The following is a 19,298-nucleotide window of genomic DNA, read 5'->3' as shown; positions in this document are numbered from 1 at the left end:
ACAATTATAAAATGTACGGCTCCAGTCTCAAAGAAGTCAAACAACTGGACATCATTGTGGCTGCGGCAGAAACGTTTTTGGGACTATTTAAGACTTGGAAGTGGTAGGCTACTGGCGACGGAAGACGGCCCGCCCTCCCATCTCAGATCCGTTTTTATTTTTAACAGAAAGTTGTATGATCCGTATATATATGTATTTTTTTTTGTAGTTCAGTTTTTGGGTAAAACTGTTTCCATCCCGAATAGTAAAATGTGCAAACGTCAATATAACGTTACCATAGAAGTCTGTGTGTAACACGATCTAGCCAGCCAACTTTGTGTTTCCAGGCTGACTGACAGGATCCTATGGTACGTTTTTTTTTTTTTTTTTTTATCTGGCTAACTGACGTTAGTTAACTAGTAACTGGGCGATTCGACAATTAAGATAATGTTAAAGTACACACACGACTAGATAGCTATGTAACGTTTAATCTACAGGATGTAGCTAGCTAGGCTTTTGTCTAGCGGAATTCTTGACAACCTGGAACCACAGATAGTAACGACGTAATTTAGCTAGCTAGCTGTGTAGCTAACTGTTAGCTAGCTAGCCAACCGTCTTGTTAAAACAACAATGGATTTGCTAGCGGAGGTCCCTAAAACATGAGCTTTCAAGGCTAGCTAGCATTCACATGAAGTCAGCTAGCTAGACCAGAGTTAGCAAGTTAGATCCAGATAAATGGCTAGATAACTATTCAGTAGCTGTAGTGTAAGTATTGCTTTCTGTGTTTAACTAGTAGTTAGATTCCGCTAGCTAGCTAACGTTAGTTAACATGAAACGGCTTTGAACTTTTGATGACAAGCTAACGTTAGCAGGTTAGACTTGTCATTGGCCCCATATATATTATTATTTTTGGCTAACTATTTATCCTAGTTTAAGAACCGGGTTTGTTCTGTATTTTTTGGCTTGTTATAAACTGATAGTTTCAAACAAACTAGCTAGCTAGTTATGATGGCACCCATATGTATGGGTTTTGAAGTCTAACCTGCTATCCTGTCATCAAAAGTTCCAAATCAAATTGTATTAGTCACCTGCGCCGAATACAACAGGTGTAGTAGACCTTCCAGTGAAATGCTTACTTATGAGCCCCTAACCAACAGTGCAGTTTCAAAAAATACGGATATGAATAAGAGATAAAAGTAACAAGTAATTAAAGAGCAGCAGTAAAAAATAACAATATATACAGGGGGGGGTGCTGGTTAGTTGAAGTAGTATGTGCATGTAGGTAGAGTTAATTAAAGTGACTACGCATAGATGACAACAGAGAGTTGGCAGTGGTGTGGGGAGGGGGGTCAATGCAAATAGTCTGGGTAGCCCTTTGACTAGATGTTCAGGAGTCTTATGGCTTGGGGGTAGAAGCTGTTTAGAAGCCTCTTGGACCTAGACTTAGTGCTCCGGTACTGCTTGCCGTGTGGTAGCAGAGAGAACAGTCTATGACTAGGGTGGTGGAGTCTTTGACAATTATTAGGGCCTTCCTCTGACACTGCCTGGTATAGAGGTCCTGGATGGCAGGAAGCTTGGCCCCAGTGATGTACTGGGCCGTTCGCACTACGCTCCATAGTGCCTTGCGGTCGGAGGCCGAGCAGTTGCCATACCAGGCAGTGATGCAACAAGTCAGGATGCTCTCGATGGTGCAGCTGTAGAACCTTTTGAGGATCTGAGGACCCATGCCCAATATTTTCAGTCTCCTGAGGGGGAATAGGTTTTGTTTTGCCCGCTTCACGACTGTCATGGTGTGGTTGGACAAGGCACTATGGTGGTCTGCTTAAAACATGTTGGTATTACACACTCGGACAGGGAGAGGTTGAAAATGTCAGTGAAGACACTTGCTAGTTGGTCAGCGCATGCTCGCAGTACACATCCTGATAATCCGTCTGGCCCTGCGGCCTTGTGAATGTTGACCTGTCTAAAGGTCTTACTCACATCGGCTGTGGAGAGCGTGATCACACTCGTGTCGTGTCACTGGGCAGCTCTCGGTTGTGCTTCCCTTTTGTAGTCTGTAATGGTTTGCAGACCCTGCCACATCCGACGAGCGTCAGAGCCGGTGTACTACAACTCGATCTTAGTCCTGTATTGACGCTTTGCCTGTTTAATGGTTTGTCAGAGGGCATAGCGGGATGTCTTATAAGCTTCCGGGTTAGAGTCCTGCTCCTTGAAAGCGGCAGCTCTAGCCTTTAGCTCAGTGTGGATGCTGCCTGTAATCCATGGCTTCTGGTTGGGGTATGTACGTACGGTCACTGTGGGGACAACGTCATCGATGCACTTATTGATGAAGCCAATGACAGATGTGGTGTCCTCAATGCAAGTGGAGGAATCCCGGGACATATTTCAGTCTGTGCTAGCAAAACAGTCATGTAGCTTAGCATCTGCTTCATCTGACCACTTTTTTTGTTGATCTAGTCACGGGTGCTTCCTGCTTTAATTTTTGCTTGTAGACAGGAAAAAGGAGGATTTATGGTCAGATTTGCCAAATGGAGGGCGAGGGAGAGCTTTGTATGCATCTTTGTGTGTGGAGTATAGGTGGTCTGGGGTTCTTTTCCCTCTGGTTGCACATTTAACATGCTGATAGAAATTTGGTAAAACTGATTTAAGTTTCCCTGCATTAAAGTCCTCGGCTACTAGGAGCGCCGCCTCTGGGTGAGCGTTTTCTTGTTTGCTTATGGCAGTTTCATGTTAACTAGCTAGCTAGCGGAATCTAACTACTAACGTTAGTTAAACACAGAAAGCAATACTTGCAATTTATTTGGGGTGCCTGATTGATATCAGCTGTGAAGTCCATCATTGTAGTTAATGACTTAAATTTGGACTGTTTTGACTCACAGGAAGAGATGTCAGGAGTAAGTGCGGTGAGCTCGGCGTTGCCTGCGGCTACAACCCGTACCACCTCATTCAAGGGCTCCTGCCCCAGCTCGAAGTATGTGAAGCTGAACGTGGGCGGGGCGCTCTACTACACCACCATGCAGACCCTCACCAAGCAGGACACCATGCTCAAGGCCATGTTCAGCGGTAGGATGGAGGTCCTCACAGACAGCGAAGGTATTGATGATGACATGGGTTGACTGCACCCAGGGTTTCCCAAACCTTTGTCCACTGCCAGGTCTTGACACTCCTGTTCCTTCATGCTGCATAGGATACGATTCTCCCAGGCTAGCTGCCCTTGCATGCCTCCCATCATGTCTTCTGAGATGGCGCTATATGAAGACGCACACGCACAGTCTACTATCGTCACTCTGTTGTCTCTGCCACTTCTCAATGTAATGAGCCCTGTCCTCTGCTGCAGGCTGGATCCTTCTTGACAGGTGTGGGAAGCACTTTGGGACCATTCTGAACTACCTGCGTGACGGTGCTGTACCTCTGCCTGAGATCCGGAGAGAGGTGGAAGAGCTCCTGGCAGAGGCCAAGTATTACCTGGTGCAGGGGTTAGCTGACGAGTGTCATGCTGCCTTACAGGTATTGTGTATCACCTTAACATACTGTAAACACTTACCTGTAATTAATCTCTCTCTTGGTGTCTCTCCTTCTCTGTGTGCTTGTGGCCCATCATGCTGTCATTGAATGATTTGTGTCCTGTTTTCCTCCATGCGTTCAGAACAAAGATATGTATGAGCCCTTCTGTAAAGTGCCCTTGGTCACTTCATCAAAGGAAGAACAGAGACTCATATCTACCTCCAACAAGGTAAAATAAATATATATATCACAATTTACATGTATGATTAGACAGACATGTCACAATATTGTATTCTGTTTGTTTCTCAACACTGACTACCTCTGTGCCTTTTAATTTTGTATTACAGCCCACAGTCAAGCTGTTATACAACAGGAGCAACAACAAGTACTCTTACACCAGGTAAGCTAAACATTGCATATGATTGTGGGAAAATACTTATAATGAGCACATCACTGTGTTTCTTAAATGTATGTGTGAAGGGGATTGTATCAATTATCATTTATTTAACTTGAATAGCACTTTTCATTACAGAAAATAATATCAAAGTGCATAAAAAGTGAAACAAACAAATTAATGTAGATGAAATGTCTCTATTTGGCTTTGGCTGAAAGGCTGGGAGTTGAGGTACTTTGGATTGGAAAGACAGTGTAGCTTCAGCAGAGGGGGCATCGATGTTTCTCACTGGCTGTACCAAAGACAGTCTGACAAACGGGCCCGGAGCTCTTCATCAGTGCACCACATTTGCTTCTCCGACGGTCAGATCCTCCATAGGACCCAGTCCTCCATTGAGGAACATGTAGCACCCACCTGGGTGATGCCACAGCTGCTGAAAAGAGCACGAAAAGCCACCACATCTTGGCAGTGGTTAAGAACAGTCCCTGAGCCTCTTCTGCCATCTCTAGACACAGCATGCGGTACTTGTTGTAATTCTTCCCGACAGATGAAACAATTAAGCCGGGGCCGCATTATATGAATCCAGACAGCTAATGTTAGCTAGCTATGATCCAAGATAAACTTTTCATCCCAATTCTGAAAATCAGAGTCAAGACCACGAGATGTAAGTGATCAACCCCCAGAGCAGTCGTGTATAGCGATTTAAACCAATTGACAACCATACATTAACATCTGATGTCATTACCTTTTCACAGCAACTCCGATGACAACATGCTGAAAAACATAGAGCTGTTTGACAAGCTCTCTCTGCGGTTCAACGGCCGTGTGCTCTTCATCAAGGACGTGATCGGGGATGAGATCTGCTGCTGGTCATTCTATGGGCAGGGCCGTAAGATCGCTGAGGTGTGCTGTACCTCCATAGTCTACGCCACAGAGAAGAAGCAAACAAAGGTAATTGGTTTCCCACAGCAAGAGCACAGAAAATGTATGATATGAATGTTGCTTGCTCTGGCAAAAGCATAGACTAGTCTCCTGTTAGTGAGTAGCCTTGTATTTGTACCTAGAGTGGTCTAAGCAGTATAGTCTTTCCTCAGGTGGAGTTCCCAGAGGCTCGTATCTATGAGGAGACACTTAACATCCTGCTGTATGAGTCTCAGGACGGGCGTGGTCCAGACAACGCTCTACTGGAGGCTACAGGGGGCGCTGCTGGCCGATCCCATCACCTGGATGAGGACGAGGAACGGGAACTCATCGAGAGGGTGCGACGCATTCACATCAAACGCCCTGATGACCGCACCCACCACCACCAGTAACTATACCAGCCAACCAACATTATCACCACCAGTAACTATACCAGACAACCAACATTATCACCACCAGTAACTATACCAGACAACCAGCATTATCACCACCAGTAACTATACCAGTGTTGGGTTTCGTTCCTTATGTCTTTCCTTGTCAATCATTGGTTCATTGGTGAAATTAGCATTATGATAATATTTTCAATTAAATCATTCAAAAACCTTTATTAATGCAATTGCAGACAGAAGTTTACAAACAGGAACATAGCACGCATGTTTCTGAGTAAGTTCTGCATCAAACAAAAGGTCTCAAGTTGTTTTATTAAATTGAAGTCCCGCCTTAGTGATGTCACTGACTACGTCATTACCTTTTTACTCCTGAGACCAAAACCCTATATAAACAATGGCTTTTAGTGGTATCTTAAACTTAGCAGTAAACGTCCACTCCCCAAAGCTGATTTATTGTGGAATGTTTAACTAGTCTCTTATCTCCCACACTCCCCTGCAGAGTTCTGTCTCAGTCACACACAGACAGACAAAGAAAACAACCGTGGAACAATTCTAAACTATATAATGAATATATATATTGTTAATCTATAGTCTAGGACCCTATAAATGTAAAGAGGGAGGGGTCTTATAACCCCTCCCCTTCTATTAATATAACATAAGCATAAACAATTATTCTAATACATCAAACATGTGTACAGCCCCAAATCATGACCGCTAGGTGAATCCTGACACCAACCAACTAACATTATTACCACCAGTAACTATACCAGCCAACCAACATTATCACCACCAGTAAGCCAACCAACATTATCAGCACCAGTAACTATACCAGCCAACCAACATTATCACCACCAGTAATCATACCAGCCAACCAACATTATCACCACCAGTAAGCCAACCAACATTATCAGCACCAGTAACTATACCAGCCAAACAACATTATCAGCACCAGTAAGCCAACCAACATTATCACCACCAGTAACTATACCAGCCAACCAACATTGTCAGTATCCGCAGTGACTATTACCCATCACTGATAGAGAACAAGTGCAATCACACAATACCCACAAGTAACCTCACATCCTTGACATTGACCACAAGTGACCTCTGTGCTTCTGCATCACAGCCACTTATAAACTTTTGCCAGTCTCTAATCATGATTATAAACTGGGTGGTTCGAGCCCTGAATGCTGATTGGCTGACAGCCATGGTATATCAGACCGTATACCACGAGTATGACAAAACATTTATTTTTACTACTCTAATTACGTTGGCAGCCAGTTTATAATAGCAATAAGGCACCTCAGAGGTTTGTGGTATATGGCCATACACCACACCCCCTCATGCCTTATTGCTTAAGTAGAGCATGGTTTGGGTGTTACAGTTTGTGTGTTGTCCCAAATGGCTGTATCAGTCTTTTCTAAACCCTCCATAAGAGCTGTTATTTTTATCAGTGGTCAAAGAAGACTTATTTGACCCCCTGTATTTCCATATGTTTTGTATGTCTCATCTTTGTATGAATGTTGACATGTTACGTGTCCAGTAGGAGATCTGGTGCCTTAAGTCTGTGGGTGTAAGTGCAGCCTACAATCTGATTTACTTTATAGTGTCACTACAACATTGCTTGGAAGTTCATGTATTGTCACAGACTAGCTAGTTCAGGTCAATTGTGTTTCAGTGATTATAGTAATACACTGTGTAACAATACCTTTTCCTACCACTTCAGTTTTTAGAGATGTTTTCTGAGAGAAAAAAGAAACCTGCACGCTGCTCTTGCTAGTGTGACTGTTCTTTATTAAGGTTTATGTATTGTCCGCAAGGCCCTTTGTCAGAGCTTTTGTGAGTGTTTTTTAATTTGCACCCTTATGTAGACATTGCTCCACCCACAGCGGTTCAATGCATCGAATGGGGTTGGAGTCAAGGACAAATATATGAATTATCTTGAATTGGTGATATATGCAAACTGTATCTAGATGCGAAAGAAACTTACCTATTTAGACGAGGTGCTGGCTAGCGGAGTAGAACATTGTCTGTCCAAACGTTGGATATTAGGTTATTGAATCTGAGCTCCTAGAGTGTACGGCTCCTTTAATTTTTCAAATATGCAAACTGCATTTTATCATGTTTTAGAAATTTGGTGCTTCTATTTTCTGTATGTACTCATTTCATCCAGCAGAGGGTGTTGTGTACAAAGACACTGAACGTGTGCTAAGTTGTTGAAGTTACCCCTAGATGCTGATCTTGGGTCAGTTTTCTATTTCCCCCACTAATGGATAAGGGTTGGGAAGCTGACCCTAGATATTTGCCTAGGGGAACTTTACCCCAGAGCAATATGTTACAACCCACCCCTGAATTGTAAGTGGTGTGAATACATCCACCTTTTATACTGTAGTCATGGATTAATGATTTTTTGGCATCCTAAAGAACCTTTGAGATGCTGGATGTGTAATTAAATGGATGTTATTGCTTCCTGTTACAAGAATTCTTTGAGGGCGACGTTACAAGACAACTTGTTTGGAAGACCGATGGCAAGAAATGAAACCAAGCACATCGAGACAGCAAATGATGTCACAATTTTACACACTTACCTGGGAAATTATTGTTTTTTGCACTGTATTTAACACATTTCTTACAATAAAGATTTTTATGAATACATTAGTTGGTTTTAATGTAAATATGGTACATCTTTGTGAGAAAGTATACAAATGATGACACAGCCTATTGCTTCAAAATCTATTTTAACCATATTGTTTATCTCTATAAAATCTAGTGAAAATATCCCAAAAAACGAACCATATTTTACAAATGAGCCCTAATATAGTAATCACAACTGAGCCCATGTATGTGATGTGTAGCTTAATAACAGGTGAAGTTTTTGTCAGAGTGGAACATCCGTATTTTCTCCACAGTATGAACCATTATGTTGAGATTTCAGTTAATATGAAGGGATTGTGAAATGCTCTTTTGAGTTTTGGTAATATGTCCAACCCTTCTAGAGAGGATGCAGGTTCTCATTTATGATATAAGTCCCAAGATGCCTCAAACCTTGTAGAATTGGATTATTGGGAGGGATCAAGGGATCCAGTTAATTTTTAATCAATGGACAGGACTTTGAGTTGATTCCTGAGTAAATAGAAGAGAAGTGTTCATGTCGTAGCCTACTATTTATCAATAGTTTACAAAACCTATTTGTTCATTTGAGAATTGAATGGCCACACAGTCTTTCAGTTTCATACTCACCACCATCAGATGGCCATTCTTTGCTCTGTAAATCATTGGTCTTCTGGCCACTCTCGAAGTCAACAATCCCCTCTCTGCCAGGCTGGATGTCAAACTTAACACTGCAAACGACCACAACATTAAATAACATTGCATACAATTTTGGCAACAATTAGCATTTTCTTTAGACTACAGTAGTATTGAGTTGAACACTGGTCTTACCTGCCCTGGACTACTTTATACAGTGCTGCTTGTTGGCCAGCAGACAACTTGGTCAAGGCCTCAAACAGGTAGTCACACTGCAGCACCAGGTCCCCCTGAGCAAATAGACAATGCAACAATAGAAATGCAAATGTTCTACTATTCCATTCTGAAAATAATATGTGCAAAAGCTTAGTAAAAAAATATACATTTGTGCACATCAATGATAAGCGATTTGCGCAGCCAACCTTTTGCTTGATATCCTCACATTGGACATGGAGGATCAGGAAGTTGTCACTCAGCTTGCTGACTGACACACCTGGAAGAACACACAGGCCAGATACTTAGAACAGTGGTTGAATGAACACAGTGCATTACACTGCGAGAACAAAACTTGATACATGCACACACGCCTAGGCAGCTTTATTCCTCTCAGTGGTGCTAACCTTTGAGGTTGTTGAACTCCACTCTCTGTTTGATCTTGGCCTCCTCCACCAGGTAGCCCGCAGTTCCAATGTAGATCAGCTGTCTGAAGCAAGGCCTGAAGCCATTCCTGTCGTATTTCACCACAGGAACACTACTGTGGGAAGGTATGGAGCTTACTTTAATTTGACCTTAAGGTACATATTTTTTTAAACTTTAACATAGCTTACTTAACTCCATTTGTTTACCTTGATGCGTTCTTGCCGAATCATCTGATAGGCTTTTATGTGGATGTCTTCCTCACCTGACCAGATAAGGCAACTGGTCAAAAATGCTGGTCATTATCAGCGTGGCTGTCTGTAAGAGGCGCACAATTGGGCACATTCATCAGCACAAGGTCTCAGCCTCACTTATCCTGGTGTCCACAAATGGTCTGCACACATTGTGAGGGTAAGTTCTCTTTTCTTCCTTTGAATAGGGAACTGGTCAATCCCTTGATTTGTAACTGGAAATGGTGTAAGCAAACACAACTGAGATGTATAGTGTGATTGAGGTGAGCCCTATAGTCAAATAGGGTACAAACCTGCATTAAATGGCTTGTAGGGTAGGCCTACCTGTGATTCCTTGTACGTACTTCCGTAAAATGTGCTGGGTGTAGAGTTTCCTCGACATCTGCGAGGCCTACAAGTACAAATGTACGTAATGGGTGTACAGTATACTCATTACAGAGGAGACTGGTGGGAGAAACTATAGGAGGGCGGGCTCATTGTAATGGCTAGAATGAAATAAATGGAACGGATGTGTTTTCCATGTGTTTGATATCGTTCCATTTATTCCATTACAATGAGCCCATCCTCCTATAGCTCCTCCCACCATCCTCCTCTGACTCATACCATGACACACAGGTGTGTAAAATAAGTTTAGAGAAAGTATTAAAGCACAGTCAATTCCCTATTGAGACTCACTTACTGCATAATGGGGGGAGGGGTTAGCCAAGTGTTCTTGTCCAGAACTGTTTTAGGTAGATTCTCCTTGAGCCGTGTGAGGTAGGTTTGTCTGACTAACGCCAAGTAGTCTGCGTTGTAAACACAGGCTGGCTGATTTCTGGTCATGAAGCCCTTGATGAACCTACAAAGTACAACTGATTTTGAGGAGTATTTGTGGTAGATGTTGACCCTTTGTCTTTTGAGATATCTTCTGATCTTTGTCTCTTACTTAATGACCTTGACAGTCCAGGCTCTCTTCCTCTCTCTCCTGGCCTTCATGCTTCTCCAGCATGTCTCAATCTTAGTAGCTAATGAGACAACAAGACAGCTGATTAAGTCATAGTCTTGTATATCATATTATACTACTTCCAAGAAAGTCAAAGTAGAGACCTGCTTCTCTCTGTCTCATGTAGTCTCCCTTCACGCTGTATGTAGCCTTTGTACTTTGCCTGGATCCTTGTAGCTGTAACATGAAATTACATGTAAAACCTGACTTCTTCCCAATCCAATGCCATTTAACAATCAAATTCCAGAATTGATTGGTCTGTGATCTGTTGTTTGAGAAGCTAGAGCCAGTACCCACCCAGCTTATGCTTGCAGACCTCAAAGGCATCTTCGGTGGCGAGCAGAGTTCTGAGGTGACAGATGAAGATCTTGGTCCTTTTGTATCATAAATGAAAGACAAGCCAGTGAGAAACAGCCAGACTGTGTTACCAGGTGAACCCAAACCCATAATCCTGGAGACCACCTCACCTGCCCATCTTGTACTACGCAGGCTTGTAGCCCAGGTGCTTGATCAGGCACTCCACACCCTCTGCGTCTGTATCTTTCCAGCTAGGCCAGGTGTCTGAACACAGGGGCTTGTACCTGACAGAGACAACAGGAAACACTAGAGTGTTCCACAAACTAATGCAGCTATGTATCATAGCAGTTTATGCTGGACAGAGAGCAACTGCACACTATCTACAGAACTGTGAAGTGCAGGTTGTGTTGACTCTGCAGGAAGATCTCATATCTCCAGCAGGAAGCGAAGCCAGCCCGTCTGACCCTCAGGTGCTCCATCAGCCCCAGGTACTTCACCTGGTGTCTCACCAACACGTCAAAGCGCCCTGCAGGAGGCGAGAGAGGTCACAAGGCTACATGCACTATGAATAAATGTACCAAGTAACACTTTGTAGGGCATGCATGGGTCAGGTTCTGTTTGGTGTAATGGCCTCTACTGAGTATGTATGTGTGTTGGGTTTAGACTAGTAGACTGTGGTTGGTAGTTAAGGTGATGAGGCCTCACCTGGCTCCTTGCCTTCGTTGGGCTTCATACAGCGGACGTACCAGGGCTCCTTAGACATAAGCATCTCCGTCAGGCTGCTCTTAAACTGAGTGGCCACTTGAGAAGACAGACAATGATGATAAATATAGAAACTCATGGCAAGACCGGATCACTTTGGTGGCTCGTGTTATCAGAAAGTCTCTTTACTGTTTCAGGTCTCTTCTTGCTGTCTGGCTCAGTGGTGGGAAAGCAGTGTTTGATGATGGCATTCTTAGACTGACGCATAACCTAGTGGAAAGGTGGAAACATCCCCCAGTTAACAAATGGATAAACATCAACGCATCGTTCAACACTACAACATTTTAACAACAATTAAGCTCAACTAAGACTCTGGCACACTTAGGCAGTGTAAAATATGCAGGATGAACGATGAAGAACGGTCTTTTCAAAGCCAAGAGGCAGTAGAACAAACACTCCCATAGTCCTCCCCCTTAACAGTCATGTCAGTCTATCCCAAAGCAATGCTTAACAATCAGCTCTTCTATAATTCACAGGTGTGCTTAACAATGAATAATATAGCAGTCGGCAGGAAGCAGATTCCTGACCGCAGCAGTGCCAGTGAGAGCCCTGGACACACCTCTTTAATGTTCCTGTACAGGAGATTGTTATTTTTGTCCAGGAATCCTGGAGAAACAGAGGTATAGTGGAGAGTAAAAAAACATAGGCTGTTAACAGTGAGAGAAAAAGTGATGAGAAGTAGTGGAGACTCCTGGGAGGCTTACTGAAATAATATCAGAGAGACAAGAAACTGGGTTAATAAATGCTACTGGAATGTGGGGAGCATGAAGTGTGTGTGAGAGGAAGGGCTATGATGTTGGGGAACTCATCTCTCACCGACCACACAATATGTGACTTCCCCTGCGTAGTGTAAGAGGCGGGAGTCTCCTCGTTCCAGAGTCTTCCGGGTCGTTCGGTCAGCCAGCTTGTGTCTGCAGGATGTGGACAGAGAGAGAAGAGGATGTTCTAGTCCGGTGTTAGAGGCAAACCGTGACTCCTCCATCCTCAGCTGTCAGTTGTTGAGCTCAGCATTGGAAAATGGGTCTTGTTAGGAATGTGTTACAATGCTCTATGTGAGACGGGTGGATGTGACAAAATGGGGGTGATCGCCCATCTCCTCCAGAAAAGTAATTTTTTATTTTTACAGGCAAGTCAGTTAAGAACAAATTCTTATTTTCAATGATGGCCTAGGAACAGTGGGTTAACTGCCTTGTTCAGGGGCAGAATGACAGATTTTTACGTTGTGTTAAAGGAATTTTAATTCCTATATGTTTATCAACCAATTCAATTAAAACACTCTGCCCATACATAAGAATTTGTAAGATACTTATCAGCATTAAATGTACAGAAACCAGTCTTAAAATCAATCAATCAATAGCGTTTATTCTCGAGAGTACTGATCATATTACAATTTACATCAGGTTATATAATAAAGATGATGTCATAGGTTTTAATGTCCATCCTCCTCTCGGATACAATGGCAGTATAGTTAGCGTTCTCATCACTGTCTGCCACCTGTTAAATAATCTGCCACCAACCCAAGGTCTTTCCACTCCCTGGGTAGACACATCATTCAAGCCTCTCTGAAGATAAACCCATTCTTTCTAACAAGGAACACATTACATTCAGCATTATGATTATAATAAGATTCATTCATACAGTAACATAGTAGTATTCTGTAGCGTTCTCATTCTGTTTAATTCTAAGTCAAATGTATACATATATTAGTCATTATTCACAAAAATCCCATAACAGTTGTCAGCTCGGGGGTTCGATCTTGCAACTTTTCGGTTATTAGTCCAACGCTCTAACCACTAGGCTACCTGTTGCCCCATGTCTGTGGCCTGCCCAGGACGTAGACACTCTTAATCCTAGTAGAGAGGAGACTGAACGTGTAGAGCTCAACCAATCCAAATCTATTGTCTGCCTGACTACATTTCTGTCTGACCATCAGTCGGTCTCTACTCACTAGCACTGAAATTATGCCTTTAAATTTCTCCTCCACCAGGTCACAGATTATCTTGTTGTTGAAGTATGGCACTGGCACCCACTGAAAAACAACAATACAAAACACGCTTTATATCTGAAGATGTGTAGGCCAATCTGAGATTTTAGTAAAAGAGGAGTATCTTCTTCAATCCCCTCCATCTCGTACTCCTGCTCTGACTTCAGGGTCAGCTGGATGAAGAGCAGCTGCAGTTTCTCGATACAGTAGTTGATGCAGAACTGCTCAAAGCTGAAACAGTCAAGTCACTAGGCTCATAATCTCTGACACTAAAATTCACTGTCCAAAACTGACAAACTGTGTCTCCCCTCACCTGTTCACATTAAACACCTCAAACCCATAGATGTCCAGCAGACCAATCACTGTCTTCCTGGAGCAATCCTACATGGATGCACAATACCAGTCAGCCTCCTATGTCTACTTACTGTATATCCTATACCTGTTAACAGCGTCTAAATTGGTTAGATTTAGTATTAGGGACATTATCACTCATTGGTGGAGCACTGAAGAGGGACACTCACCTTGTTTGCTAAAGATTCATTGAGCTCGTTGACCAGCCAGGTGAACGTGCGGCCATAGATGGCTTTGGCTAGAGCGTCCCTGGCATATACTGCATGGTCAATGGTGAAGGGACTGAGCACCTGACCAGAACAGCAGACAAACCACAGAGATTGGCTTTACTGTGGTGGTTTTATGAATAACTCTGCAAAACAGTAGCATCTTCCTCACCTCCTCTAACCTTGCCTCAACCTTCCTGTGGGTCAATCCAACCTGTATCACCTGTGCAGGAATACCTAGCAACTACACAATAGAAAAACAACCAATCACACATCACCAAATACTCTCATTGCGAATGAAAAGTTGTAATAATGTCTGAAAATAGAGAGTACTCTGGCAGTTTTCTGTGGTATAAGTACTGCTAAATTGAGTGACTGTCCATTAGTGTGTAGTTTTCTGTCAGAATATGTCTCACCTTGGACAGCCAATGTATCTCTAGACTGCTGTTGAGAGTGGCGTATCCCAGAGTGTCAGCCACAAACTTAACATTTCCCAGGTGAAGTACACTAGCAATGATTGCAAACAGGCTGTACATCATCGGCCAGAGAAGATACCGGTTGGTCATAAGTGATAATTCATGATAAATGATATGATAGAGAGATTAGGACTCACCTCTATATTGCTCTCACTGAACTCTATGACACTGAGGGCTTTCCGTACCGTCTTCCAGTCACTTGTCATTGATTGAGCTGACTTTGGCACATTCCCCCTGGATGAGACAGGAGATAACTGTCTTGATGATGCCGGCCCACTCCATGGAAACGTTGATTGTTCGTCTCTTTTATACATATTCATACTGTTCAATTGTAAAGGTCCTCACCTGTACCAGGTAGCTGTAGCATTGAAAAGTTACCTCTCCCACCTGTACCAGGTAGCTGTAGCATTGATAAGTTACCTCTCCCACCTGTACCAGGTAGCTGTAGCATTGACAGTTCCTCTCCCACCTGTACCAGGTAGCTGTAGCATTGATAAGTTACCTCTCCCACCTGTACCAGGTAGCTGTAGCACTGACAGTTCCTCTCCTCCCTCCACTAGCTGGTAGAAGATGTGGAAGTGTCTCTCTCCATGGTTCTGATGCACCACCCGGGACTTCTCCAGTAGATAACTGAGGATGTGGCCACCAACAGCTTCCCCCTAGGGGGAGGACAGACCATTAAAGATCGAACAGTCATTGACGTGCTGATTTTTTTAATGTTCCTCTGATGTTTTACTATGGGAATTCTGTCCTCAACCTCTTGGCACTTACCACGTGATCAAACTGAATGTCCATGTACTTCCCAAAGTGTCTTGAGTTGTCATTCTTCAGGGTTTTGGTATTTCCAATGTAGAAGGCCAGCATCCCGGAGTCGCCTCTTCACTGTTGACATTGATTCTGGTGTTTTGCTGGTATGATTAAATTAAGCTGCCAGTTACGGACTTGTGAGGCGTCTGTTTCTCAAACTAGACACTCTAATGTACTTGTCATCTACTTAAACCGATAAAAATATGTACTCTCTCAGAGCTAAACTCAGCAAAAAAAGAAACGTCCTCTCACTGTCAACTGCGTTTATTTTCAGCAAACTTAACGTGTAAATGTTTGTATGAACATAAGATTCAACAACTGAGACATGAACTGAACAAGTTCCACAGACATGTGACTAACAGAAATTGAATAACAGTAACAGTCAGTATCTGGTGTGGCCACCAGCTGCATTAAGTACTGCAGTGCATCTCCTCCTCATGGACTACACCAGATTTGCCAGTTCTTGCTGTGAGATGTTACCCCACTCTTCCACCAAGTTCCCGGACATTTCTGGGGGGAATGGGCCTAGCACTCACCCGCCGATCCAACAGGTCCCAGACGTGCTCAATGAGATTGAGATCCAGGCTCTTCGCTGACCATGGCAGAACACTGACATTCCTGTCTTGCAGGAAATCACACACAGAACGAGCAGTATGGCTGGTGGCATTGTCATGCTGGAGGGTCATGTCAGGATGAGCCTGCAGGAAGGGTACCACATGAGGGAGGAGGATGTCTTCCCTGTAATGCACAGCGTTGAGATTGCCTGTAATGACAACAAGCTCAGTCCGATGATGCTGTGACACACCGCCCCAGAACATGACGGACCCTCCACCTCCAAATCGATCCCGCTCTAGAGTACAGGCCTCGGTGTAACGCTCATTTCTTCGTTGATAAACACAAATCCAACCATCACCCCTGGTGAGATAAAACCGCGACTCGTCAGCGAAGAGCACTTTTGCCAGTCCTGTCTGGTCCAGCGACGGTGGGTTTGTGCCCATAGGCAACGTTATTGCCGGTGATGTCTGGTAAGGACCTGCCTTACAACAGGCCTACAAGCCCTCAGTCCAGCCTCTCTCAGCCTATTGCGGACAGTTTGAGCACTGATGGAGGGATTGTGCGTTCCTGGTGTAACTTGGGCTGTTGTTGTTGCCATCCTGTACTTGTCCCGCAGGAGTGATGTTCGGATGTACCGATCCTGTGCAGGTGTTGTTACACGTGGTCTGCCACTGCGAGGACGATCGATTGTCCGTCCTGTCTCCCTGTAGCACTGTCTTAGCGTCTCACAGTACAGACATTGCAATTTATTGCCCTAGCCACATCTGCAGTCCTCATGCCACCTTGCAGCATGCCTAAGGCACGTTCACGCAGATGAGCAGGGACCCTGGGCATCTTTCTTTTGGTGTTTTTCAGAGTCAGTAGAAAGGCCTCTTTAGTGTCCTAAGTTTTCATAACTGTGACCTTAAGACACTAACAGCTTACAGACGGTAGGCAATTAACGACCGTTCCACAGATGCATGTTCATTAATTGTTTATGGTTCCTTGAACAAGCATGGGAAACAGTGTTTAAACCCTTTACAGTGAAGATCTGTGAAGCTATTTGGATTTTTACAAATTATCTTTGAAAGACAGGGTCCTGAACGTTTCTTTTTATGCTGAGTTTATATGTGTATCTTCTGAGCTACAGTGAATAGTTTACTATAGGAGCTGTGTGGTAAACGTAGGGGCATGATTTGAAAGCTCATGGTCCCAAGGCTCACACCCAGACCTCCACCATGCTACCAGAAGACACAGAAGTCTAAAGCTGCCTAAAACACGAGCCCTCCAGGAGGTGTTTCTGAGAACACATGGGGGCAGAGAAGTGCAAAAAACTTTTTCAATCCACCACTCTAAGAAAAGAAAAAAACCTTCCTCTTCCAACCCCCATTCTCCCACCCTCTACCTGGCACAGCAACCTGTCACATCTTACATGGTTGCCAGCTCTGCAACACTGAAAACCTATTTTATTCAATTCTATAGTACTTTTCCCCCTGAACTGCAAGAAAGGCTTTTTCAATTTTCTGTAATGTTGGGAAAACATCCATTAAAAGATGCCCCTCCAATCCATTTTGTATGTGAAAAGCATTTTTGGTCATGTGAATAAGAAGGTGGAAACCTTTTTAAAGAGCAGTCTACAATCCAGTTCACACATTCAGCCAGTATGTCTATTCAGTAATTATTCATTAGAAAACATTCAATGTCACAGTCAATTTCACACTCAGCAGTCAAAACACAAAAGAGTTTTGGCCTATTTACTGCAAGCAGGGTAATGCTGAGGGGAACGACAGAGCAAGAGAAAGCACAACAGGGGGTTTGGGTGACGGTTGGGTGATGGGGGGGGTGTATTCTTCTAATATGTGAACCCCAAAATCAAGTATTTATATGTCAAGGAACAGACTATAAGGAGAAGTAATGGTCTCAAACTTGCTGAGCTATGACACCTATAGTTATCATGAGGAACAAAACAATAGAACATATTTTTTAGTCTTCTGATTTCATTACTACTGAATTGTTATTCCGTTCCTCAAGGAATGTGGGTAACTGGGTTAGGGATGTGGAAGAGGTGGGGGGTTGATTTCTCCCACCTTTGAGCTACTATTTATTTTGCACTCTCCTCCCCTCCAGAATCCCTCCCTCCGATCTCCTCCCAGCCCAGCATCATGTTAAACCAATGAGACAGGTGAACAACATCACTGAAGGCGCCCCATTTGAGATGTCAGAATCAATCTGACAAAACAGAAGGAGGCGATGGGGTTCAAACCTCCCTTTCTCCCTTCCTTAACATAAACAAGGGAACTGGACCCTTCTTATCCACATTGAACGTGAAAATGTCTTGAAATTCCATTCTCTCGCTCTGTGCGCGAGTACGCGCGTACATGCTTGTGTGAAATAAAGTTTATCTTTGCACTTGTTTGACACTCTTAATTGCTGAAAACGGAAGGACCATTAAATGATACACATTAATGGTACCTAATGGTAATGGCAAACAGGCGAGAGTGACATCTTTTCAAAAAGTCTGAAACAGGTGATAACTCACACAAATAATGGAGAGAGACAGGGATGTAGAGAGACAGGGATGTAGAGAGACAGGGATGTGGAGAAGTATATAGAGAGAGAGGGATTTGGAGTGAGAGGGTGGAGAGAGAGAGGGGGGATGGAGAGAAAGAGGGATAGAGAGAGATATTTGGAGAGAAATAGATGTGGGTAGAGAGGGATGACACTAGCAAAGGTGGAAAATGAACAACAACACACCTATATTTAATGGCAGGCTAAAGCGGAACAGGAAAGCCTATCTGACCAAGCGGCCATCACCCCAGAGGCCAGCCCATTGTCCCAGGCTCTCCACTTTGGGACAGGATCCTGTTACTCTGTCACAAAGTGGCCGTTAGGCTCCTGAAAGAGAGCACTCCTCATGGGCCACAGACTGACACCACACATCACATCACCCATGGCAACACACACATGTTTTGGGGGCTCCAGGTGTCCAGAGAAACCTGAGAGTCACGGTTCTGTATCTCATCCTACAATGGTTCCTTTTTATAGCTTCAATTGTAGAGATCAAGTACAGCATACTATAATGTGGTAGAAAACAGTACCATAAACAGTATGTATTTTACCACTGTATTAGATATTCTTTCAAAGTCTGGCAAAGGTTGAAGCTTAGTGCTGGCAACACTAGCTGCAGTAACCCATGGGGAGGGGGTCACACTCGGACATTCAGAGAGGGGGTATATTATTGTGGCCCTGGTGGCACGAAACCAATCGGACTGCATGGAGAGGCTTGGGAACATGGTCAAAATGGATGACCGTATTGTGGGTGTTTCAGGAAGAAGGTGTACATTTGACCTCCATCATCTAGGATGTGACAATGGTAAATAAATCTCTACATTTATGCTCATTTTTTGCGCGGTCTTGCAGGCCTTCTCATGCAGCTGCAACTGCAAGTACATTTGTAAATCATGACCCATCTTGAGTTGGGCTCTGGGATGGTGCAATTGTTGAGAGGGTGAGCTTATGGTTGTGTGGGGGTAAGGGCTGAATGTGTGTGGGTGTATGTGTGTATCCCACAACTGTTGC

General features: G+C 43.7%; 1 protein-coding gene and 1 pseudogene across 4 annotated transcripts; one reads left to right on the top strand and one right to left on the bottom strand.

The window, feature by feature from the left end:
- Nucleotides 1-43: 43 nt before the first annotated feature.
- Nucleotides 44-18,129, top strand: LOC139536294 (BTB/POZ domain-containing adapter for CUL3-mediated RhoA degradation protein 3-like). 4 transcript variants are annotated; one of them, XR_011667288.1, is made up of 9 exons: nt 122-347; nt 2,859-3,072; nt 3,317-3,486; nt 3,626-3,712; nt 3,831-3,883; nt 4,633-4,828; nt 4,972-5,186; nt 9,106-9,197; nt 9,343-9,480. XR_011667288.1 is itself a non-coding variant. In XM_071336709.1 (8 exons), the coding sequence occupies exons 1-8, from the start codon at nt 345-347 to the stop codon at nt 17,950-17,952; spliced, it is 1,044 nt and encodes a 347-aa protein (XP_071192810.1). In that variant the 5' UTR covers nt 44-344; the 3' UTR covers nt 17,953-18,129. The 4 variants fall into 4 exon arrangements, 3 of the variants coding, with proteins under 3 accessions (XP_071192810.1, XP_071192816.1, XP_071192825.1); XM_071336709.1 differs by lacking the exons at nt 9,106-9,197; nt 9,343-9,480 and adding an exon at nt 17,847-18,129 and having other exon boundaries at nt 44-347; XM_071336715.1 differs by lacking the exons at nt 122-347; nt 9,106-9,197; nt 9,343-9,480 and adding exons at nt 367-744; nt 17,847-18,129.
- Nucleotides 8,060-15,243, bottom strand: LOC139536187 (unconventional myosin-Ic-like; annotated as a pseudogene).
- Nucleotides 18,130-19,298: the final 1,169 nt, after the last annotated feature.

The sequence above is a fragment of the Salvelinus alpinus genome, chromosome 1 (assembly GCF_045679555.1).
Source record: "Salvelinus alpinus chromosome 1, SLU_Salpinus.1, whole genome shotgun sequence".
Classification (NCBI taxonomy): Eukaryota; Metazoa; Chordata; class Actinopteri; order Salmoniformes; family Salmonidae; genus Salvelinus; species Salvelinus alpinus.
The sequence above is the reverse complement of the archived record's forward strand: the minus strand, read 5'-3'. Positions and strand labels throughout refer to the sequence as shown.